At 41.2% G+C, this 25,365-nt stretch overlaps 1 protein-coding gene across 1 annotated transcript in view; it reads left to right on the top strand.

Moving 5' to 3' along the window:
• LOC113981308 (pro-neuregulin-1, membrane-bound isoform-like) overlaps positions 1-25,365 on the top strand; it is a 307,634-nt gene that overhangs the window by 125,079 nt on the left and 157,190 nt on the right. The window contains exon 2 of the mRNA XM_027708631.1: positions 20,382-20,452. Coding sequence (XP_027564432.1) covers positions 20,382-20,452 — 71 coding nt within the window. The remainder of the gene's footprint in view (positions 1-20,381; positions 20,453-25,365) is intronic.

Below are 25,365 nucleotides of genomic sequence, written 5' to 3'. Positions count from 1 at the left end.
AAACCTCCCCACACACAAATTCAGGCCATTCCTTTGGGCCCTGTCACTGGTCACCAAAGAGCAGAAATCAATGTCTGTCCCTCCTCTTCCCCTCACAAGGAAGTTGTAACTGCAATGAGCTCTCCCCTCAGTCTCCTCTTCTCCAGCTGAACACACCAAGTGCCCTCAGCCGCTCCTCACACGGCTTCCCCTCAAGGCCCTTCATCATCTTCATTGGCCTGCTTTGGACACTCTCTAACAGCTTCATATCCAACTTACATTGTGGTGCCCAAACTGCACACAATATTCAAGGTGAGGCTGCCCCAGGTCAGAGCAGAGCAGGACAATCCCCTCCCTCGACTGGCTGGTGATGCTTTGCCTGATGCCCCCAGGACAGGGTTGGCCCTCCTGGCTGCCAGGGCACTGCTGACTCAGATTCAACTTGCCATCCACCAGAACCTCCACGGCCCTTTCCATGGCACTGCTTTCCAGCACCTCATTCCCCAGTCTGTACGAACATTAAGGGTTGCCCCATCCCAGGTGCAAAATCTGGCATTTTCCCTTGTTGAACTTCATACAGTTGGTGATTGTCCAGTCCTCTAATTTATTGAGGTCTCTCTGCAGGGCCTCTCTGTCTTCGAGGGAGTCAACAGCTCCTCCTAGTTTTGTGTCATTTGCAGACTTGGTATTTTCATATATACTTTCATTACATTGGGCCTTTATTAACGTGCATTATGTGTTTTGGGAATACATGGGTAGAGGGCACACAAAAGCAAGGAGTGTGGACCTTGCCACAATATTTCTGTGGGATCCAGGGAAAAGAATCCTTGTTGCTCTATGCGCATCTTGTCTGTGTCCACCTTTTTCACCTTTACCTCTGTCTACTAAGTATCTGCTGCAGCACTGACCTATGAAATATACATACTGTGAGTGATAAAACTCCCTGTTTTCTGTTACCTGGGTAAATCTTGCCACATGGTCATCCGGGGTAAATACTATAGAGCAGATGGGATGGATGCACCACACCCTGGTTGATCACACGTCTTTGGCAAGAGGGTTTTTTTGGTGGTGTTTTAAAAAATATGCATGGCGTAAGTCTGCTTAGTTCCACAGGTAGGGAACTAAAATGATGGCAATTCAGCTTTGCCTTTAATATGACAGAATCTCATCTCCCATAAATTAGGGCAAATATCTGCCAGATGTCTACCACATTGCAGGAGTGAACCATCTCACCCATTGACTCTCTTTTGCTGAGGGGAACTTCCTGCCTTTGGCATGTTGTGTCACAGCAGAGAAGTTCTTGTTTCTGAGACTTCTGCCTTCTCCACCACTGGGACCATCAGCTTGTTGGGGCATCTATGGCCCTTCCCATGATGCAGAAGTCTTCTAGAATGCATATATTTATTCTCAGTTACATGCCAGATCAAGCCTTCTAAATTATATTAGCTTGTAAACTAGGTTGTTCTTGTATTCAGCTATTTGAAACCTTTAACACTGTACTATGGTTACAGAGCACTTTGCTTTATTAGATTACTCTCTTTAATTGGGCTGAAATTGTTTTTTATGTCCATGCTCGACCAATGCTTTCCCAAGCCTGTTAAACTTCTGTCTATGTATGCCAGGAAAAATTTTACTTGAAAACTTCGAATGTGAGGCTCAGTGTGATTTTTCTAGAAACTATTTATAGTTTTCCATTTACTTAAATAGAATTAGGCATGTTTCCACTGAAGATTTGAAGAGAATCTGGTTTATTTCCTTTCTAAACCCTTGATTTGTTGTTAGTTTTCCATAACAGAACAGTGGGGTTCCTTCTTGTTGTCATCCAGAGAGGGGGAGGGAAGAAGAAAATCCATGATAAATATTCACAAATCTAGTTTACCTCTTTTATAAATATGTCAATTCAATCTAAATCTTGAAAATACAGGACCAAGTGTGTAGGAGACTTGAGGCCGGTGTATTTTATTGAAAGCAACAAGAAAATTATATGGGTTTGGAACTTGTCATTGGGACTCTGGGCAGCTACAGAAGAAGGAGCACTAATACTTTTAACTGAATCAGTTGTGCTTCAGTAGTGGGACTACAGATGACTGTATGTGTTCTAAGTTCTCTTTAGAAAAAAATAACTGTTGTTTAAATGGTTATAGGTTAGTTAGTTGCATATATCTGTGTGTAAAATCACCTGGAAATGGGTTTACATGCATAAGTAATATACTTTTCAGAGCTGAATCATGATTCTGTTTGGTTAAATACCTCTAAATAGGTATTTTACACTGCGACAAAAACATATGATATGAGCAGACCCTTCTTCTCTTGGTGAAGAAAACCAGCTAATCAGTAAAGCATAGGCTTTGAGATCCCCTAACAATTGAGATCATCCTTATCCAAATGCTACCTTCCTCGTGGGCTGAGGTTGGATGGTGGTGTCAAAGTGAAGGTACAATAGAAACCCTGAGCATAAGTTTGTGCTGTTCCGCCTTCCCTTGAAGGTATCCCGCATTTTAAATAGAATAAGGAGAGAGCAAGTAGAAGATGAACTTTAAAAAGTGGTGTGATTTTATTGCTTTTACCTTTTTGATGGTTCTCTGGTGACTGGGAGCCTGACACAGCTGTGAAACTGAAATAATGTGACATATGTGCAGTATAAGACACCCTGTTCCCAAGGGCTTAATAGCACAGAAGTGATGGCCCCATGTTCTGATGCTTGTGGTTGGGAATGGAGAGTTCTAAATGCACACTGAGATTAAAGAACAGAGGAAAACTGCCAAGAAAATATCAATGTTTTTCAAATGCTGCTGAAATGCCTAATAGCAGGTGAGTGAGATACCATTTGGCTTGTTTGGCCCAAATTAGGGAACGTATGAGACAAGGACACACACCTGTTGGAGCAGGCAACTAAAACAATATTGGCTTTCTTCCTTTTTTTCAGTAATTGTCCCTTTGCCCTCAGTGGAACTGTATTGAATTTTGCCAAGAACAATATTCTGCAGTTACTGAGGTGAAACAGTGTTTTCACTTTTGACACAAAATGTATGATGTCCTTGGAAATGAAGCACATTTCTTTACAATAAAATTCTCACTGAAAAAGGGAACTTTTAGATCAAGGAGGTGCCCTATATTGAGCCTAAACAACTCCTGTCGCAATCTCTACAGCAAGATGGTTTTCAGTCCATGTCTCTGAGTGAGATAAAGTAAGAAGATCTTTATGGTTCGTTTTGGGATTTGCATTTCTGTACAGTAATTACCAGCAGATATTCCAGCTAAAATCACGGCATTTCTGACTGCCTTTTCTTGCTTTCACATAACTTTGCAATGTATGTATTTTTACCCTGCTTTGTCTTTGCTGCAGAGCAATTCTGTGCTCTCAAGGTTGATAAGGATCTTAGAGCCAATAAGATGTTACACATTAATTCTCATGCCTTGGTAAAATATGGATCAAAACAGGTTCATTTAAAAAGCAAGTAAGGAAATACTTAATGTAATTTCTATTGTTTTCTGGTACTTTGACCTATCAATTGATAATTTTAAGATGATCATTTCAGGAAGAGTGGCAAAAATAAGCTAGACCTTTCATGACAAAGAGTATCATAAAAGGATGTCATAAGCCTTGTGTTCACCAAGGTACTTTTCCAGGGCGGTTTTGTCCTTGCAGTCAGACTCTAACCCAATGGAAGTTAGTACACTGCAAGTCAATATAATTGGGCATTGGGTAAGAGGGTGTTAAGGGGAGAAGCACTTACAGTTATTTTGTCATATACTCAGTTACAATTTATGCCTTAGTTCAAATGTCTCTTTCCGAGGCTTGTTTTTCTCAGACTCCGGCCATCTCTGGAGATCAAGCGCTCATAAGAGTCAGTGTGGGCACTGTTAAAAAATTAACTAATGCCATTTGTAGTTAAAGCTTACTTGGTGCCATGTTTCTTTTTCTTACTATGGGAGAGCCTTTTTCTTGTGGAAATGATGCTGGTATTGCCTCCTTCACAAATGAAAGGCGGAGTTCACCTCTGCCCTCGTGAAGCCTTCCAGGAACTGGTGGAGGGAACATCTGGAGAGTCACAGTCCAGTCCCACAGGCTCACCCTCTGCTCCAGACTTTGTAAGGTAGCCCACAAGCAGAATTTTTTGGAAAGACACACTTGCTTTTCATGAGTGTGTTCAATGCCATTTTCTATGAGTTGAATGTTACTTCTGAGGAGAAATTCAAGCACATTGCACTGTGGCGTGTAGAAGGACTTCATATGTGGTGAATGGGGAAAGAAAATAGGATATGAAATCTTCAGGTTGCAGCCACTGCCTAGATTTCAACTGACTGATTACTAGTTATACCTTTAGATGGCATGTGAGATCAGGTAGATCCTGATCTTTCTGGCTGTACGGATGGTGTTTGAGAAGGTTTAAGCTTTGACACGCTTACGGTCCTTGGAAACTTGTCTTAGTGCTTGGATCACTACAATAACTGCATACTTTTAAAATTTTTATTTATTTAAAAAACAAACAGATCTCTTGCTAGCCAAACCCAGTGTAAAATAATGGTGATTACATGGGCTTTGTCTTTGGTTTGCAGTTACTAGAGGATGAAAAGCCATACATAAGAGATGATTTGCAAAATGAGGAAGGAATCCTGTTGGTAGATTTCTGATAAAATATTCATCATTTTTGCCAATCTTTCCTATCATAACCTCTCTCCAATATCTTCAAGAGGGGCTCTTCTCTTTATATTTCCAGACATAGATCCATCAGAGTTTTCTCTTCCTTTAGAAAGCAATGCACAAGAAATTTCTGTTCACCAAATGAGTAAAAAGACACTTATCTGAATTAGCCATCCTTGGAATATATTTAAATGGAGATTCCAAAAGCTGTAAGTAAAATTAGGAGATAACGTGTTCCAGATTTCCATGTTTCATTGTCAGCTTTCAAGGTTCAGTTTAAGTTTTCACCTCAATGTCCTACTAACACCTCACAGGGAAACATATGAGGTGTCTAGTAGTTACACCTCGTTTGTAATCTAGTTCTTCAGCACTGTGTTTTGGTGAGGACAGAGTTATGCTCTGTGCAACACATCTTGGGAGAGCTGCTGGTGAGTGCACAGTTATTCATAAAATGAAGTGGCTGCTACTTGGCCTTGAAATGTAAATACTCAAACCAGACAACAGGTGTATATTGAGAAATGGGGTCCCACAGTCCCCAAAAAGGATCAGCCTTTTATTTATGTTATCTACACTGTTCCTTTAGACTCCGTAGTCTTTGAGAATGTCCTGCAAACTGTACTTTGTAGGATAGAAGATGTGAATGTATGGAAAGAACAAGGGTTGGTTTTGGTCAGGGTTTCCCCCCTGCTTTTTTTTCCTCTGCCCTAACTGCACTATTGTGGAGTTCCTTCCTTGCACCGCTCCCTCACACACCCCAGGGGGAGGTCTTGGCACAGCCCTGTAACTGCTTTTTGCAGACCCATGTCACAGGTAGGAGAGAGAAGGAAAACGGAGGCAGAGCAGCTGTTGACATGAGTCAAGGCTCTGACATCAGTCCTTTTAATTAGGTGGAGAAAGAAGAGAGCTAGCAGGTATTTTTAGAAAGTAGGATGCTGGGGAAAACTACCTCATGCTTGAGGTTTCTGGGTTTTATCATTTTAAGCTTTCCAGTTAAAAAAAAAAAAAAAAAAGAAATTACATCTTTCTAATTCTTTCCACTTCCTTATATATCCCTCACACTTTTTCCACCCTGTCTCAACAACTGGGTTACTCAGGAGCTTTAATCAGAAGTTAGTTCTACAACTAACTTACCTGTCTCCTGCAGATCATTGTTGTGTAATTTCAGACCTTCAAAGACTAATTAATAGAAACCAGCAGTGCAAGAGGGAGGAAATATTATCACAGTGAAGTGAATTAATGACAGATGAGCTGAGCTACAGTTAATGGTTTTTAATCCATAGAAGGGGCTGCAATGCAAAAAAGCACTAGCAAAGGGAGAGAATATGAAATATATTAATGTATATATATATTTATTGCCAGAATGAGCATAATGTTTACCACCTAGATGTTCTTCATTTCCTACTGAATGTTTCAGCATTTAACAGCCAGTATTATTCAGGAGGTAAGAGAGTTCAGGAAAGGGTACATCCTCAGCTGAGATTGTCTGTAGATTTGCAGAGATTACACTAAATTGGTAAGAGGTTATGTAAATTTTGAAGATCCCTCTTTGGTAACCATGAATATTATAAGCATGCTTTTGTACTCTGGTTTCCAAAGGAAATGAATATTAGAAGGTTATGTGTAGTTGGGTACCTCAGTCAGTAAGTCTTGCTACCATCCCTTTGTCTCCCAAGTACCATTTAAAACTGTTGATGAAGTTCAGCTAAAATAGGCAGCAGGGTTGTGATCTCCAAGCTTCTGAGTTTCTCCAAGTTTTATGAAAATGGGCATCTGTGTAAAGGAGACAGGGTTCCTAGATATGGAAGGACTAAAGTACACCTCAGCCCTTATCAAATTTTGTAGAATTCAAGCAGGAGGCATTATGAACACTAACTTCAGAGAGTGCACGTTTGGTACATGACATAATATAATCATAGTGTTGAAATCCACACAGAATGAAGACTGTAATTTCTGCACTTCAATGAAGTATCTTTTTCACTGCAGAAATTGTAGACCTGGGACTTTCAGATCCCGAATGGAGTGTATACACCAAGAGGATGGATTTTTCTTTTGAATTGGGTATTTGATAGCTGTTTGCCTTATGTAGAATGCAGCAGTTCCCACAACACTGGAATTACAAAGGGTCTAGAGCTATGATCCAGTTAGAAGTGCTCACTTATATCTGCAGAGCTAATGTGAATTAGCATAGCTTCTTTTGTACACTGCAACCTGCAGTTTGATCCCACCATTTGTAAAGCAAGAAAATGAAACCCATTATTTATCATTATAGCTCAAAGGTATCTATTTGGTGCTTGAATAGCCTCTTGAGAAATACAGGTGATAAATTTTTATTGCAACTAAAATATTTATTGTTACCCAGGGACACATTTTAAAGGTAATGTTAGTTGTATTAGTGCTTTGCAGATGAATGGAGGTAGTTTCCCCTGATGTCTAACTGGCTATATACCATCCTTCACTGATTGCAATGACTGCAGCACAAAACAGCTTTGCAGTAAAACTATTGCACATGTACTGAAGGTAAGAGAGCCAAATTCTTGAAGTGCAACTCCCATTACAGCTGGAAAGTTGTTTGTTTTGGCCCTCTAGTGTGCAATGACCTTTTGATCTGTGAGCTCAGAAAGTCTTTGCATGTTAACTGGTACCTGTAGTTATTTTGGTTATTTTTTTGACTTTATTAATTACATCCTTGAGTATTAAGGTCCAAACTGTAAGCTTGCTTATTTTATCTAGTCACTGTTCACCAAACTCAAAGAACTGCTTTATTTTAAGGATAAAACACCTAGCTGCTCAGATTAAGTTTCTAGTATTATTTGCAAAGACATGCTGGAAACAAGTTTGGAAAGGGAAGAAAAAAGAAAAAAAAAAATAAAAAAGGAAAGTGTTTGCATTGGCAAAGGAAGGAAATAAGAAAAATAGATGATATCTTCTAAAGAGCATTGGGATGATTTCTGGAAACTTCCTAACTTGCTTTCTACAGGTATGGTTTCTTGAGAAACCTGGAGTTTTGAGGTGCAAATCCAGTACAGCTTTATTTTTTTAAATGCTTCATGCAAAGCAAGAGTGGGTTACTGCACTGTTACAGAACCGGTGAAACCAAATAATCCTTCCAGTGCAGGACAGGCACTTTCAGTAAACTAAACACCCCAGAGCACACCTCCTGCAGAGTATCCCAGGTGTCAGCTGACTGTGACCCAAAAGCCTCCTATCTACCATACAAAGAAAATCTTCCTTGCTCTACACATATCTTTGCATATGACAGTTGATGCATTTGGAGGACTTGAAATGAGGATTTGTGTAACACCACAGAGCTTATGGACCCGGCTGGGGGGCCTGTTCAGCTTCAAGTACTGCCTGAAGGTCGCTTTACCCAAGATGCCTGCAGAGAGGTAGGAGCAGCAGGTTAAAAAGCCACCAAGAGGTTGTGTGAGAAATGTTACAAGGAGTTTTTATCTAAGTGAATCTAAGCAGTGATGGCTTATCTAGCTAGGAAACCCTTGTGTGGTGTAACTCTCATTCCTGCAGTCAGATACCTCATTCTGTGTTCATCTAGATGGTCATCAGCTCTGTTTTGGGTTTCTCATCAAGGAAGACTGTATTCTTTTATAAATGTATTGGGTTTCAGTAGCAGAAGGGGTGCTATAGGAGTTGCTTCTGTGGGAAGCTGCCAGAAGCTTCTCCCATGTCCGACACAGCTGATCCCAGACAGCCCCAGAATGGACTCACCACTGGCCAAGGCCAAGCCAATCTGAGATAGTACTAATGGCTCTGAGATAACCTATTTAAGAAGGGGAAAAAAGTTATTGGACAGGTGGAATTTTGCTCAGGGAAGTAAGGAGTGCAAATACGTGAAAGGAACAGCTCTGCAGACACCAAGGTCAGTGTAGAAGGAGAGGGAGGAAGTGCTCGAGGCTCCAGACCTGGGATTCCCCTGGAGCCCATGGTGAAGACCATGGTGGAGCAGGTGTCCACCTGCAGCCCGTGATGGTCCATGAGGGTGCAGAGATCCACCTGCAGCCCATGGAGGAGACCCAACCAGAGCAGGTGGATGCCCAAAAGAAGGCTGTGAATTCATGGCAAACCCATGCTGCAGCAGGGTCCTGGCAGAGACCTGCTGACCCATGGAGAGAGGACCCCATGCTGGAGCAGGTTTTCCTGATAGGGCTTGTAAACCCATGGGGACCCCACGCCGGAGCAGCCTGTGCCTGAAGGACTGCACCCCATGGAAAGGTTTGTGAAGAACTGTAGCCCATAGGAAGGACTTATGCTGAAGAAGTTTCTGGAGAATTGTCTCACATGGGAGGGACCCCAGGCTGGAGCAGGGAAAGGACTGCTCTCTCTGAGCAGTGGCAGAAACAACCAGTGATGAACTGACTGTAACCCCCATTCCCTGTCTCCCTGCACCACTGCAGGGGAGAGGAGGCAGAGCCCAGGAAGGAGGGAGGGGTGGAGGGAAGGTGTTTTTAATACTTGTTTTACTTCTCATTATCCTGCTCTGATTTTTATTAGTAATAAATTCAATTAATATCCTGAAATTGAGTCTGCTTTGCCTGTGATGGGAACTGCTAAGTGATCTCTCCCTGTCCTTATCCCAGTTCATTAACTTTTTGTTATATTTTATCTCTCCTGTCCAGCTACAGAGAGGAATGATAGAGCAGCTTTGGTGGGCACTTGACATCCAGCCAGAATCAACCCACCACAGTAAATTATCCTATTAAACCCTAGAAATACAGTTAAAACTTGGGGAATAAACTGGCTGTCATTGCCCATGCAAGAGAGCGGCGGAAATGTTGTCTTCTTTTGTCACTCTTTCTGCCTATTTCACCTTCTGGTATGGAGAGGTTTGTTCACAACCTCAGGACAGTGCACACAACTGCGACCACAACTTCAGCCTCAGATGTTCCCCAGAAGGTCAAATGTTGATGAATGTTTGCCTGTCCAGACATTGGAAATGAATGTAGTTACATGCGTCACACATGCTGTTCCTAAAACCTTTAAATTTTTTTATATGTAGGGCAGAGATGCTAAAACTGAAGCTAGCAAATGTAAATATCACTGTTCGTAGTTTTCCATTCGGTCTTCATTAGCTAAGTGGATTACTAAGAAATCAGATTGTTAACTGTATTTTGAAGACTACTTAAATCTTGGAGGTGGCTCGAGATTCCGTTGATTTTTTTTTAAGGTAGGAAGAAAAGAGATGATCCAGAGGTTACCAATACTAATATCAGAATTAGAGAAGTTCCTGAAATCTCCATCTTTCCTAATTCTGTTAGTCAAAGGCTATTCAGACAACCCATTTAGCTACATGATGCTGCTTACCTGCTTCTTGCAATGAAGCCAGATTTTAATCAAGAAAAGGACAAAGCTTTCACACCTTACAGTAGCCAGAAGTGGTCAGGCCCAGGGTGTGTATTAGCTTTTTGTTGGGGACAAGACATGTATAGGAAGAGCCCTTTGTTTGCTTCCTTCATCCAGGGAACAGTTATGGGGAAAGGGAGTATGCAGAGACAAACGAATCTGTTCAGTCTGGATCTGACTTTCTCCTGAAAGGCTTCACAGCTTAGACAATGAAATGAACCCTGTTTTAAACTAAGGCAAAACATGCAAGCAGAGGAGCTACAGAAATGCTTTGCTTTCCATGCATGAGAGGATTTGAGCACCGGGATCAGGAGGAATTATTTCAGACCAGTCCATAACTACATCACTGATGCTCTGATGCACATAATCCAATCAGCTAAATATTTCAAACTTTATTTTAAAGTGCTTCTTTTTGCTTAGCAAACAGCGACCAGATATAACAAGCGTGCTTATAGTTTAATTCACCTGCCTGCCCCTTGGAACCAAGTGTTTAAAACACACCCATCTTACAGCCGGAAAGGGAGACCTGTGATTATCCCATTCAATCCCTGCAGTGACTCACACTCCTTGCTTCATTCAGCAAATCCAGCACCACAGGAGTTATTGCTCTGTCCTTATTCAGGCCAGCAGCTGATGGTGCACATGGAACCAGCCTGCTGGGAAGATATCCAGGCTTTGCTTTGACTCCAAGTGACAATGAATTTGCTACATACCCCACTTCCTCTAATCGTAGCAAATCACTATCACTGCTATGAAGCTCTTCTACGTCTGCCCAGTTGGCTTCTGTTCTGCCTCTGCTGTCTGTGTGGTGAGCCTGAACTCCCAGCCTGTGCCTGTGAGGGGATGCTTTATGCTGTCCTCAGTTCTCTTCTGAACCCATACTTTCCATCAGCTAAAAACCTTCTACTGTTGCCTGGTAGAGGAGCTTGGCTCTGGTGAAGGGAAGCTTTAGGGAGAGCTTGGAGTCCTCTAAGGAAACGAGCCTTTTCTATCCATGTGTTGGCAAATTTGGAAGATGAAGCAAATTGTCTGTGTAAGGGATAGGGAATGTGAACTCCTGGACTATGTTCTTCTCATTCCAAACATCAGTTGGCCTAAAGCTTTTGGTCTTTGAGATAACGGGTATATACCAACGCCTTCTTATCTCTCAGAGAGTTCTAGAACTTAATTAATTAACATATATGAACTGTGAACACTTCCTCTGATAGGTGTTATTAAGTATCACAGCAAAATGTGAATAATCTTGGCATGCTTAAATTAGCTCAACTTTGGTATAGGTGAAAAGAGAATAAATGACACTTACTACATCATACAGAATATCTTTGGTTCTTTGAAATGCCATAATCCTCCTCTTATGGCTTTCTGGGCTATTTTTATAATAGTAATTCTGATTAAAAGCATGAAGTCTGACTGTCTGCTCTAATCCATTTTCATCCTTGCATATCTAGCAATATTAAACACTCTGACTAGCCTTAAGGCCTTTAAAAATATTCCCATGCTGTAGAAACTTCTGAGGAACACATAAGCTGCACACGTTTCCCTGCTTCTGCAGTGGGAAGAGTTTATGGAACTGCACAAGCCATCAGGATGGCTGCTGTATTTAGTGCATTGACTTTGCTAATGTCCCAGTCTGAGAGTAGGTGATTTGGTTTTTAGCTGTCTGTTGTTCCGAAGTGGAGCTCACACACTGCGATCACACACTGTGATCACACACTGACAAGAAAATGGTTTGTCCATTTCCAGTTCTTGTAGTTTTCTTTTTTGTTCTTGTTATAGTAGCTGCTCAGCTCCTCTCTTTATAAGCTAAGAAGCTGTATAAAAATGGGCTGGAAGCGCCTGCACCAAAATGGGTAAGGTTGAGAGGCTGTTTCTGTAGCCTGCTCCTGTGCAGGGTACAGCTGCTTTGAGCCCCCTCCAGATTGCAGCCAGGCAAAAAGAAGTTTCACAGAAGTACTCAGCAGCATGTAACTCATGATAACAATGGAGAATAAGGCACAAGTCTGGAGTTATCTTGTCTTCTTAGACAGTTTTGCCCCACTTTATGTTGTATTTTGGGCTGTTAATACTGCAGATAGAATTGTATTGAACTCTACATTTTGATACTAAAAAAGCTCAGCTAACCTTCTCAAACCCCACAGCTGTTCTGAGAGGGTTTTCAGCCATAAAGCATGAACTCTTATTAGCTGTTTTGCAATTAAAATGAGGAAAAAAATCCTCCAAAAAGCACATTTTAAAAAATATGTAACTTGATGTTTTTCAATATCCTGCCTGTAAAACAGGGGTTTTTTTCCTCAGTTTTCTAGGGAAACCTAATTTGACCATGAAAGAAGCAATTAAGCTACAATATGTTCTTCAGTTTTATCTGATCTCTGAATCATTTAGAGGCTGAAATTGGTTTGATTTTTTGTTATTTGTACTGAACAATACAAATTTTACTCATTATATGAGCAAGTAAACACAAAAGGCAAATTATGTGAGGCACATAAAAGTGAGGAAGGACTAAGAAAAAGAGTATGTGCAAAAGAATGAACTTGGTCCTGCAGAGTTTGGCAGCCATATTTACTCCAATTTTCTGATATGAACAGATAGAAAAATAATAATGTAAAAATGTTATACTAGAAATCATCCAGTTCAAGTCTCCATTCCCAAATTGTCTTATAACTTCAAATTATTTATTTTCATCTGCTGCATTACCATAATAGGTACAACCTTATAAACTTCCTTGCTAGAGGAAAATGAGATTTATTTGCTATAGGCATGTAAGAGGTGTAAAAGATCCAGAGGCTATACTGGATTTCAATTTTGTAGTTAAAGCTTAAAAAGTGATTTGAAAGCAACACTTTTTGTTAAACATTTAAGAAGCTTTCTGTAGAAAATGTGTTTGCATGCTAAACAGAGGAGAAGAACATAGATTGTTTTCTGTAATGATAACACTGTGCCTTGGAAAGAATGACCTACAGTGTTGTCTTTCTTGGACCATCTAGACAGAATTCAATCACTACTCACCTTCACAAAGACTTTCAGAGTGGGGCATTTGATGACAAAGTCTGATGCCTCAACCCAGTATATTCACTGGAGGAAGGTTCCCTTGTAGTGGGGATGTACCTGGATTGATTGGTTGTACAGCAAAAAGAATGAGGGAGATGAACAGAAGTAGCCGTGATCATTTCCGGGCAATGGAAGAGTAGGTATGGAGAGAAGGGCAGGGGTATTTTGAGGGGACAGCTGGTGGAGTTTTTTTTTTAGGGATAGAGTGGCTGTTTTGAAAGCACAGATGGTGTAGGAATCTGTAGAAAACCAAGATTTGAGAGATGCCTAAGCCACTTTTTCAAGTGGGCTATGAGTTCAGGTTTCTGTATTTTCAAGTATGCTTTTAGAAAGATTTTAAAAGAGCGTGGGTGACACCTCAGAGTGTGTGGACTTAACACTCTGTGCAAACCAAGCTCTAAATAACCGAGGTTGTCTCTCTCCCACCATCAAAAGTCCGTGCAGCCACTGGTTACTTTGAAAAACTGTGTCCATCCGTCCTAGAATTATAATAAATATTTTGGCAAACGCATTCATATGAATTAATTTTCCTATATGTAGTAGTGACTCTGTAAGTGTTCTTTGACACTATTCGATTAATTTTCCCAAAGCTGACCCTTTTGTTGTTAAACAGAGCCACAGAGTGACTGTGGCCTGATGATTGTTTTTTTCCACTACACGACAGATCAGTCTTGTCTTTCTGTCACACAACTACAAAGCAAACAAGGCTGTGTCAATAAACTGGGATTATTTTTAGTTTCCTGAAAGCTTCTTCCTGCTTCTTGGCTTCTATCTCTCCAGGCAGTTGGGAGATGCTATTTTCCTCTCTCACAGCCCCTGGTGATTATACATTATCTGTTCTGGACTTTGTGTCCATTCTCCAAGTAAGAACCAAGATAAGATATGATTATCATCAGGATACCTTGAAACCTCAGGCTCCGCAGGTGAACACTCATGACAAAACAGGTGACTGTCTATGCATTTCCATTTCATACACTTCCTTGAAATTACTAAGTGTAGTTGCCCTGATGCTAAAAGCCATCATATCCAGAAGCCTTGTGGAGTGTATGTCACATAGAAGCAGTCATAACAGATCAGACCAGTGTCCACTAAGCCAAGTGTTCTGTAAAACAAAATACAAGAATAGGGAAAAGACGTAGTGTTGCTTCATTAGCATTGCCTGGATTTTTGGAAAGTAGTGGCCGTGGGACTCCTGAGCCAGAGATTTTGCTTGGAAGCCTGTCAAGGACTTTATTATTTGAATTTGAAAATGTTATCTCTGCTCATTTCCCTGTGATGCTTGTCTTTTCTTAGATCTGCATCATATAATTCCTCAGCTGTGTTACTTTCTTTAACCTGAAGAGGTGGCATTTTCTAGAGTCCACACCTCTCTGTAAGCATGGATCAGAGAAATGTCACAGGCAAGAGAGTTTCTGCCTGTGTTGAGTTCATACCAGGAAGAAAACTCTTGCAGATAATTCTCTTCATTTGTGCACCCAAAAGTCTTTCACACATACAGGGTTACCAGACTGCACACACACACACTCCAGAGTAAGTGCATGTAAGGAGTAGGCTTGCTGGTGTCACCAAATGATCCTTTTTGAGCCATGGCTGGCAAATGCCAGGAACTATCTATCTCAGTGGTTCCTTAAGGTGAACTAAGAAGCTGACCCAATTCCACTACTTTGACATTTCTTTTTATTTCTAATTTTCAAGATGAACACAAAAATGTTCCATCCAGTGACACTTATGAAGAACAAAAGTGTTCAAAATCCACCTCTATTTTGGAGAGCTTTCATAGAGAAAGCCATAACACCTGAGTTTGTCTGACTTAAAGCATTGGTTTCTGACTGCAGCTGCCTGCGGGGCGGGGACAGATGATATTATAGTGGGGATCTGCTACAGGCTACCTGACCAAGAAGACTAACTGAAGTCACACTATAGACAGATGGGAGCAGCCTTGTGTTTATAAGCCCTGGTCCCCTGCAACCACCTCAATATCTGTTGGAGGGACAACACAAGCAGTCCAGGAGATTCCTGGAGTGTGTTGATAACTTTCTTCTCTAAGTCACAGAGAATCCAAGGAGGAGAGATGTTATGCTGGACCTTGTTCCCTATAGCAAAGAGGGCCTGGAGGAGAACGCGAAGCCCAAGGGCAACCTGGGCTGCAGTGACAATGGAATTGGTGGAATTTGAGACCCTCAGGGCAGCAAAATGAGGGAACACAGCAAGCTCACTACCCTGAGCTTCACGAGAGCCAACTTTGGCTCTTCAGGATCTGCTTGGTCGAGTACCATGGGATAAAACGCTGGAGGGAAGAGAGGCCCAAGAAAGCTGATTGATATTCAAGGATCACCCTGTCCAAGCTCAGGAGTGGTGTGTCCCAACAAAGAGGAAGTCAGGCAAAAACATCAGGAGGCCTGCATGGATGAATGAGGAACCCCTGGACAAAGTTAAACATGAAAAGGAAACACATGGAGGATGGGAGCAAGGACAGGGAGTCTGGGAGGAGTGCAGAGAGATTGTCTGACCAGTCAGAGATCAGGTCAGGAAAGCTAAATCCCTGATAGGATTTAATCTGGTCAGGGATGTAAAGGACAGCAAGAAAAGTTTCCATAAGTACATTGGTGATTAAGGGATGCCTATGAAAAATGTGGGCCCTCTCCAGAAGCAAGCGGGAGACCTGGTTACCTGGATCATGGAAAAGTCTGAGGTGCTCAGAACCTGAAGGTGCTTGAGTCTATGTGTTCTAATGAGATGCATCTGTGAGTCCTAAGGGAATTTTTAGAGGAAGTGGCTAAGCCACTATCCATCATATTTGAGAACTCATGGCAGTTTTGTGAAGTTTTCACTGACTGGAAAAGGGGAAATATACCCCCATATTTAAAAATAGAAAAAAGGAAGACTTGAGGAACCACAGGTTGGTCGGTATGAGCTCAGTGCCTGGCAGCAAATTATGGATTTGGAGCAAAATATGGATTATGGAGCAAATCCTCCTGGAAACTATGCTAAGAGACACGGAAAGTAAAAAGGTGATTGGTGACAACGTGTCTTCATTAAGGGTAAATCAAGCCTGACAAATTTGGTGGCCTTCTGTGGTGGGTTTGCAGAAGTAGTGGATGAGAAAAGAGTGACTGTTGTCATCTACGTGGATTTCTGCAAAATGTTTGGCACTGTCCAACACAACATCCTTGTCTCTAAACTGGAGGGACATAGATTTGATGGATGGAGCACTGGATGGATAAGGAATTGGCTGGATGGTTGCACACAAGGAGATGCAGTCAACAACTTAATGCCCAAGTGGAGACTAGTGACCAGTGGTGTCTCTCAGGGGTTGGTACTGAGACCAGGGCTGTTTAACATCTTTGTTGGTGACATGGACAGTGAGGTCAAGTGTGCTCTCACCAAGGTTGCTGATGACACTAAGCTGTGTGGTGCAGTCAACATGCTGGAGAGAAGGGATGACATCCAGAGGGACCTGGACAGGTTTGAGAGCTGTGCCTGTGCAAACCTCATGAAGTTCCACGAGGCCAAGTGCAAGGTCCTGCATCTGAGTTGGGGCAATCCCAAGCACAGACTGGCAGAGAATGGATTGAGAATAGCCCTGAGGAGAAAGACTTGGGAGTGTTGGTGGATGAGAAAATCAACATGACAGAGCAATGCACACTTACAGCCCAGAAAGCCAACCACATCCTGAGCTGCATCAAGATAGTCATGGCCAGCAGATTGAGGGAGGAGATTCTACCCCTCTACTCTGTCCTTGTGAGACCCAACCTGCAGTATCGTGTTCAGCTCTGGAGAGGCTTTTCTCCTCTGGGCCCCCAGTAAAATGTTCCTCCATGATGGGCCTTGAATGCTGGGGATCATTTTCTCTCCTCAGACACAGGTGCATCACTCCACTGGGAATTCTGAGACAATTGTGAATCATTGGCTTTCATCTGATGTGCAGAAGAAAGAAAGAAATCAGTTTTAAGAAGAAATCAGCTGATGGTGTTTGTTCCTGACAGGGCTTTGCTTCTACTCTGGAGGGAACTCCTTGCCAGGGCAATTTCAGGTAACAGTCCAGTGCTCTGAGTGTCCCAGGTAACTCTCAAACTCACTTAACATTAATGGTTACAGGAGTGTGACTCCCAGCAGATGCTGCAAGGGCTTTCCATGAGCTGGTAGGTCTAAAACAAACAAACAAAAAAAGTAGATTCACTGAGAGGCTGAGGAAGCTTGTGTGTGCTGGATGTACATTTACAGGATACACAGCATTTGCTAAGTTTCAGAGGCCAGATTTAATCTCATCTAGCACAGTGCAAACTATGCTTCCATCTTTTAAAAACTGAAGTATGTAACTCCTGCTTTGTTTCTTGAACAGAGAGCTATTCCCTAAAAGGGATTTTAATGGCTACAATATCTGTATATGTCCTTTTCCGTGACTTTTATATCTGCCAACACAGCATCTTTTTTGCTGTTTTGATTCCCCTGTGATTCTATCTTGCATTTGTCACATACTGTTCACTCCAGCTATCTCTGGTCAAATTATACAGAGCACTTGATGTGAAACCAGGCAGTGAATGTAATAAATAACAAAATTTTAGGTTTGGGGTTTCTTTTAGATGGTGGGAAGTGTCTATCTTGAAGACACCACAGCACCTGTCAGTAATTTTTCCCTCAAATGTGTGGCATGTAAATACTGACATTTAGGGTTTCTAAATCCCCGTGTCAAAAATCATAAAATTATGCAGGTTGGAAGGACCTGTGGCAGTTTCATCTGCCTCCCCCTCCTCAATAGTAGTCCAGCTAAATCAGAATGCTCTGCACGGTGCTATTTTTTAATAGCCGTTTTTTAATAGCTCCAAGAATGGAGAACCCGTGACATCCCTGAGACCTTTCTATCGTAAGGGTCTTCCTCTCTGGAGAAAAAAATTGTTCCCAAGTTCTCATGGCAGTGTCCTGTGTTGCATCTTGTACCTGATGTCTCTCATCCTTTCTCTGTGTATCTCTGAGAAGCCTCTGCCTCTGTCTTTGCTCTCCCCTCCTATGGGGCTGCTGAAGACAGCACTAGGCCCCTTTTAACCTTCTCTTCTTAATCCTGACTTGAAAATCATTACCTATCATAAAGATATATAAGTTTAATGGCTTTAATATTTTGGGTTTTGATCAGGAAGGGATCAAGTTTTCAGGCTTTTATGAACAGCCACAAAGGCTACTCTTCTCTTTTTGTCTGACCTCTTAATTGTTTATATTGAGCCGTGGTTCTCTGCTTTTCATTTATTTAGAGAAGCTGAAACTGCAGATAAGAAAAGTTTTTAAAAGAAAGGAAAGAAAATCATGATAATTGCCAAAATTATAAATGCAGTTTTAATTGAAAGTGCTTTTGTGGGCACATAAAAAATCCTTTAACATGTAGTATTACTTCAGGACTTGTGAAATCGTTTTCAGCTTCCCTCAAGGAAAGAAAAAGAGCAGTGTTGACAAATGACCAGAAATAAGCATTTTCCAGCAGCACTGAAAAGATAGGCTATATACGTTTATATCTTGAAAAAAACCACTTTCGGTTTCCTGTTTCTTGCTTTGAAGATGCAAACTTTCAGGAGACTCTGGGAGAGATAGGGTGGCAAAATGTGTTAAGCCAAGACTCAGAAAGAGAGCCTTTTATAAGCCTTATATTTGAGAAGTTTCAGTTTTAACATGTAAACAAATGTTTCAAGAAATAAAGATTAAATAAAAGAAGTAGTGACATGGGAAAATGTTGGATGGCTCAAATATCTTAGTAAGGAAGCAAAGGCAAGGCAGGAAAAGAAAAGGGTAAACAATCTGTGAAGTATGAGTGTTAAAATAATATACAAGTAGAGAAAGCAAAGCTATTGTGCAAAGAAAAGTAAGGAACAGGCTAAATAGAGGCTGGAGATCAAGAGGATTTGAAATAGAGGCATAAAAGTTCTGGGAAAAATGTTGTAAACAATAACACCCTAGAATTGGTTTCTTAGAAAAACTGGAAAAAAGTGAAAGCCCAGGTGCGTAGCATAATGCTTTTTAATACATTTGAGAAGGCTGTTTTGGAAAAGCAAGGGAAATAGCACTGAATAAAGAGTATTTCTGTATATAATGTGATCTTCAGTAAAACAATAGGCCACTCACCTCACGTCCCTTTCATTGGAAGAATCTGTATGCTCCTGTTACATGTAAAACAACAAGAGAAGAAGATCTCATGGCAAAATTGCCTTTATTTTGCTGATTTTCTTAGCAGTTCTGTAGAGTCTGAAAGTGTGCTGTTGGTGACTTTTTAGTAAAAAGTTGTTGCAAGCAGATGTAAGTACCAACAAACATACAAAGGCCCAAAGCGACTGGAGTCTTTCGTGGAAGTAACTCAAGAGTAGTAACTTAAAACTTCACAATACATCAGAATTTAGAGTTGTGGCCTTAAATCTTGCTTTGCTGATTCTGCTGCAATGTAGAGATTATAAGAGTGAAATTCCTCCTCAGTCTTTTCATGTTTAAGACACAAATTACTTCAATAGTATTCTTTGGCACGTGTATAAATGGATGAAAGCATCTGTCAGCAATAACTTAGCATTAATTGTTTTTTAATTGGTATAATGAGCATTTCTAGATGGTGTAATGCTCATGTGTGCATTCCAATGCTTTCTCAAATGAAAACTTAATTCTGCATGTCCTTTCTGAAAAATCCTAAAACTAATGTGGGTGCTGTTTCATAGAATTATAGAACCATAGACTGGTTTGGGTTGGAAGGGGCTTTAAAGATCATCAAGTTCCAGCCCCAACACCACGGGCAGGTAACCTTCCACTAGACCATCTTGGTCAGGGCCCCATCCAACCTGGCCTTGAACACTTCCAGGGATTTTTTCTGTTGCATTCGACATCTGTTAAAGAACAGGACAGCAGCTTTCACATGCTCATGTTTGACATTCAGGCCTTATCATATGCATCTGTCCTTAAAGAAATGCTGAGAGATATACTCAGGCTTGACAGCCTGATTTGCAAGGATCTTATCTGCCAGTGAAGTCCTGTGTATACCTGGTGCAATAGCATCACCACTTCTGCAGTTTGCATCTCATCCACCCTCTTTGATTACCCCCAGTTAAAGGAATTGGTGGGCTGACAGACAAAGCAAATGAGATTCCTTGGAAGGACTCTAGGCAACCATCTTCTCCAGATTTCTGCTGGGATGTGGTGTTTGCATGCATGAGAGAGAGTGTGTGTTGGAAGGGGGAGGAATTGACGGTATGACATTGTGTTAAAAAACAGTGGATGATGTCTGCAGATCTGTTCAGTGAGTTTATCTAAATATTCCCTTTTCTCTCTTTTTTTTTTTTTTTTTCCCCTTCCCTTCCTTCTTTCTCTTCTCCCATTTACTGCCAGGAAGGGCCACCTCTGAAGGGCCAGTTCAGTACAGCCTGGCACCAACACAGACGGACATCAACAACAGTTCCAACTGTGAGTCAATTTGCAATTGGGGGACTCCTTGAAATGGTATTGGTTTGTGTGCATGTAGAAGTTGCAAGAACCCTGCAGATGGCTTCCAGAACAGGGAAGCCATCTGCAGCTCCCTCTGGTTGGAGTAGCCTGCAAGTTTTTGATGTCTCACTAAAAGTATTAGGTAAATGTAGGTTTTCCTGAAATATACAAGGATTCTGATGTGTGAGGGCCAGTGCCAGGGCATTTTACCAGCAGAATAGACTCTTGGAACTGGATGCTATTCAGAGAAAGCTGTCCTCCAAGAAAGCTTAAGACACTTCGTCTGACTAGAGAAGAAAAGGCTGGAAGCTATGCACAGAAAAGGATCTTCACTGAATTGTTATTTTCATAGCTGCAGACAAGAGCTGCCAGTCTCAGATTCATGTAGGAGCACTGATCTGTGTTAGGATGGGTGAAGAGACCCTGCTTTCAGTTTTGAGGTAATTTAGCTGCTGTCACTTAGATTCTCTGGTGCTCCCTAGACCACCTGGAGAGGGAAGACAAGCCCTTGCATGGTATAACATGCTCGTTCTCTCTCATTATGCATGCACACAATGTTACCCGACACTTGTGATCCCAGTCTTCACTGGCCCCTTCTACTGAAAGGTGTGTTGGGTGAAGAGACTCTTTTTGGGGTTGCAGGAGGGGAAATAAATTCGTTACACAGAGCAAATAAAAAAATGTCATCTGCTCACTGCTTCTAAAAGGTACTCCTGTCCCATATTTTCCTCTTGGTGACTCTCCTGGCACCAACAAGCTTTGGCCCAGCATCACAGAGAAAGTAACTGGGGAAAGGAATAGTGGGTTAAAGGAGAAGTGGGCAAGTGGTTGTGCTGGAGAATTCAAGAAAAGGCAGTGGCAAATGCAGAGAACAGCAAAGGGAAAAAGAAAAAAAAAAAGAAAAAAGCCTCCATTCACTTCAAAGACAGTAGGACAAGTTACACCCTCTGTTAGGGACTGAGAGAGCAGACCCTGTCTGTCACCAGTTTAAAACTATATAATTTGTAGCATCTCATTCATGGTAAGGTAGTATAAAGCAGTTACAAACTACTGCACAGTGATGGGATTAATCCTGGTTTTTTCTAGATGCGTTGTCCTCAGTATATTGCTAACATTTTCCCTAATTCAACTAAAACCGGTATTTTTTGTATGTATAGATAGATACAGCTTTTTATGAATATATTTGAATATATTTATCAAAATCTTGCTCAGAAACTGTTAATGTAACTGTAATATTGTTATCATAAACAATTCTGTAATCTGATTTGATGTCATAGAGTGAAAAACGAGAAATTCACAGCACAGACCAATGTCATACTGATCTGTGACTGCTAAGAAAAGGATTGGTTGTTTCTTCTAACCATACTTCTTGGCCTCAAATGCTTGAGTGAGTCATACTGTATTTTTTCCTCCTTTTAGTTTTCTGATGATTTGTTTAAGTCCCACAGTTCCTGCAGTCCAATGGACTCTTCTGTAAGCTATTGTTTGTAAATGTTGATATCCCGGGCAGTGTATCAAACCAGATGTATCAATCCTGTGAGCAGCTCTGTCTGTCAGTAAACACATGGACACAGGCCTTGAAATCAACAAGAAGACTCATTGTTAAATTACAGCATGAGGTTGAGGGTCCTGTGCTTTAATTTTTACCAGGTGAAAGTGATTTAAAAAAGATATTAAAATCTCCTGAAGATGGAAAGCTGAGCACTGAGAGAATTCAGGCTGATGCTTTACTCATCACAGGATTCCTTTAGCAGTCAGTGAGTGAATATGAACTAAAACACTGGGGCCTCATTTTTACCAGCTCTTAGGTGAAAAAAGAAAAAGCAACAGCCCCACAGTTTGGGAGAGAATGAGCTGCAAAGCAGGTTTGGAGGACTTAAAGTCTCTGAAATACAATACATTATCCTATCTTCCTCTTAGCTTGCCTGGTAGTCTATCCTGTTCTGGTCTAGAGCAGCACTACATTTTTGGCTGTTTTGTTTGTTTTCTTAAGTAGTTAGGGCACTTAATCAAACTCCAGGATGGACTGTGATTAGATCTCATTGAACAATGATTGATTTTGTAAGTGTTTGTTGTTCCTCTCTAGTAAGAACACTTTGAGACTGAACTACATGGGTTTGCAGGGGAAAACTCAGACAAGAAAAGCAACAGCATAGTAATACCAAACAGGAAAGATATTGATCAAGGCTGTTCAAAATGCTTGGCCCATGCATGACTTTACCCCCCCCCCCCATTCATTTGTATGTAGCCTCTCCCACCGTCCTGGTCAGATGCTGGACCTGCACAGTTTAGTGCTTAATTTTTGTAGCCGTGCAATCATTCAAAGTCCTGTTGTATTTGAACTACATATAGTCTTATACTTGGTCTAGCCCCTAGCTGCAGAAAGTGTTTTCCCCTCTTTAGAATTAAGCTTTTTCCTCCAAAACCAAGAGATGAATGTTGTCTTCTGGTAGTATGCAGTGGACAGAACAAGAATGTGATGGCATTTTTTTTTCCCATCAAATTAAAAATGAATTCTGCTATATACACAGAGCAGCTAGGATTTTGGGAAACCAGGGATGGAAGGTGAGCTGACGATCTTAAACAGATAAAGAAATCTTGTTTTCCTTAAGACTGAGACTGACTGAACTCATTAAAGAGCAAAAAGACAAAACTGTCCTTTCACAGATGCCCTGGGGAGCAGAGCTAGAGGAGTCTCACTCTGACAGCGCTGTTCCTGTTGTGTAGCTAAATTTTATGCGTCAGGTCCTGGGGCTGTCAATCCAGCTAAGTTTGCAGCACTGTTTAGAAAGGAAGTAGATATTCTCCAAGGGCTAAATGCCAGTGACTCTGATGTGACTTTGTGATAAAGTCCTGGGCTCTTTCAGCAGGAAGAAAGTATTGTTGCATTACTGTACTGACTTGTGATATCACATCCATCACACTTTCTGTGTGTGTTTGCAAACCCTGGGTTCCCATTTGGTTTTGATGGATACCAGATTTTTTTTTTTTTTTTTTTTTTTTTTTTTTTTTTTTGGTGGTGATGGTAATCTAAACTGAGAGATCATTATACATTCCTGCTGTGCATACTGAGTGCTTAAGTATCACCTGAGGCAGGATTCATCTGTGGGAAGAGGTAATAGCAGATGTGCTCTTATACCAACTGACATAGATGTGAAAAACAGGGTTTTTCTGACACACTAGTCATTACTCATATCTGAAACAGAAGCAAGAAATTTCAAGCTACCATGTTGCATTCTGGGTTTCTTGGTTCTTGTATATTGCTTCTTAAAGTTCCTATTTAGAATCCACTGAGGCCGCTTGGGTGTCTGATGTTTATTTTAGTGAGTTTGGGAATAAGTATTGTATCAGCAAGATTAATGGTTATAATTAAATTTATAATTTTTTTCCTTGCTATCTATGGCATTAGTAGCTTTTTTATTGGCCATTCATTAAAAACTAAACTATCTGCCTCCCTAAGACGTGCCAATTTGTTTCTGCAGTCTGCTAATGACCGCTAGTTCTGCAGGCAGAGTTCACAGGGAAAATTTAGAAAGTGAATCCGTATAACCAACAACACTGCTGCTGATTTTGTTATTTCAGGAGTTAAACCCTTATCCATTCTGTGCTCTGACTTATACACTGCGATGCCTTGATTTTGCCCACTTCGTAATCATGTCTGTCACAATACAAATTGGATGGAAAATCTTCCCACAGGAGCACCCTGCCCATGATTTTAGCATTAGCAAGAAATAATTGTGCTGTGCCTTCTACGGAATCATTTCATTTCATCACAGTTTCCAATTTTCAAATGATTGGTTTTGCTCCAGTTAATGGGCGCTGCAAAGGAAATGTCATCCTGGCACAAGTCACGGTGCCCAGATCTGCAGGCAGCAGACAAACAGCAGCTACTGAGAGAGAGGGTCTATGGGTCTCACCATGAGAGCAGCTTTTAAGGACGGGGGGGGGCTGGACACCATGTGTTTGCAGTTACAGGGTCCTGAATCACACAGGGTTTTATGAACCTCAATAACTTCGGTGTGAATTTGTGAGAGGATAGGGGCGTAACATCACCGATCTCCTTCTGAGCTGATGATGCATGCCAGTGCTGGAGTAGGGCCCCCAGGTTCCTTATCTGTGACACTAAAACAATGTGAAGAAGCCTGCTTTTCCAGGTGAGTGGGACAGGCAGAGGTGATGGGAGAAATCAGACAAAAGCACGTTCCAGCACTTAGTAGGAGACTGGCAAGTCAGGAGGGTCTCAGCAGTGTCAGTACCTGCAGTGTCACTGCAGGGTGACCCCCAGCACCACATGTCTATTGCTCAAGATGTGGGGGGCAGGGAAGCAGCACTCATAGGGTTCAGAAAGAGCAGAACTTGATCTTTAAGTACTTCAAGGTGTTAAAGCTGTGAAACAGCTGTGAAACCCAACAGGGTTGCAGGATTTTTTTTTTTAATAACTGCCTCTGTGTGATGGATATAAGAGATAAAAGCATCCAACAATTTATTTATATATATATATATATATATATATACTATTACGTACTTCACAGATATTCTGGAACCTGCTTCATGGGGGCCTTCAGACAATAGGATCTAAATTAATTTTTGAAATGCATTTATTACGCATAATTAGATACTGATGTGAGCACTTTTACTCAGAATTAAGCTAAACTAAAATAGAGAGTTGAATTAAAGAGCAGGGCATAAAAGGCAACGAAGAAAGAAGAAGAATTTTCCTTAATCCAAATTTTATGAAAAGCTCATGGAGATAAATTGCTATAAACCAGGTCTTCATCCAGTAAAAGTGAGCATTATCCAGTGATTTCATTCAGGTATTCAGTGGGGAAGAGATCGGTCCCTAGCAGGTGTTAGCCATGCAGATTGCAAATGCTCAGGAATTGTCAGGAATA

This window comes from Neopelma chrysocephalum, unplaced genomic scaffold, assembly GCF_003984885.1.
Source record: "Neopelma chrysocephalum unplaced genomic scaffold, ASM398488v2 Primary Assembly neopelma1_96431, whole genome shotgun sequence".
Classification (NCBI taxonomy): domain Eukaryota; kingdom Metazoa; phylum Chordata; class Aves; order Passeriformes; family Pipridae; genus Neopelma; species Neopelma chrysocephalum.
The sequence above is the reverse complement of the archived record's forward strand: the minus strand, read 5'-3'. Positions and strand labels throughout refer to the sequence as shown.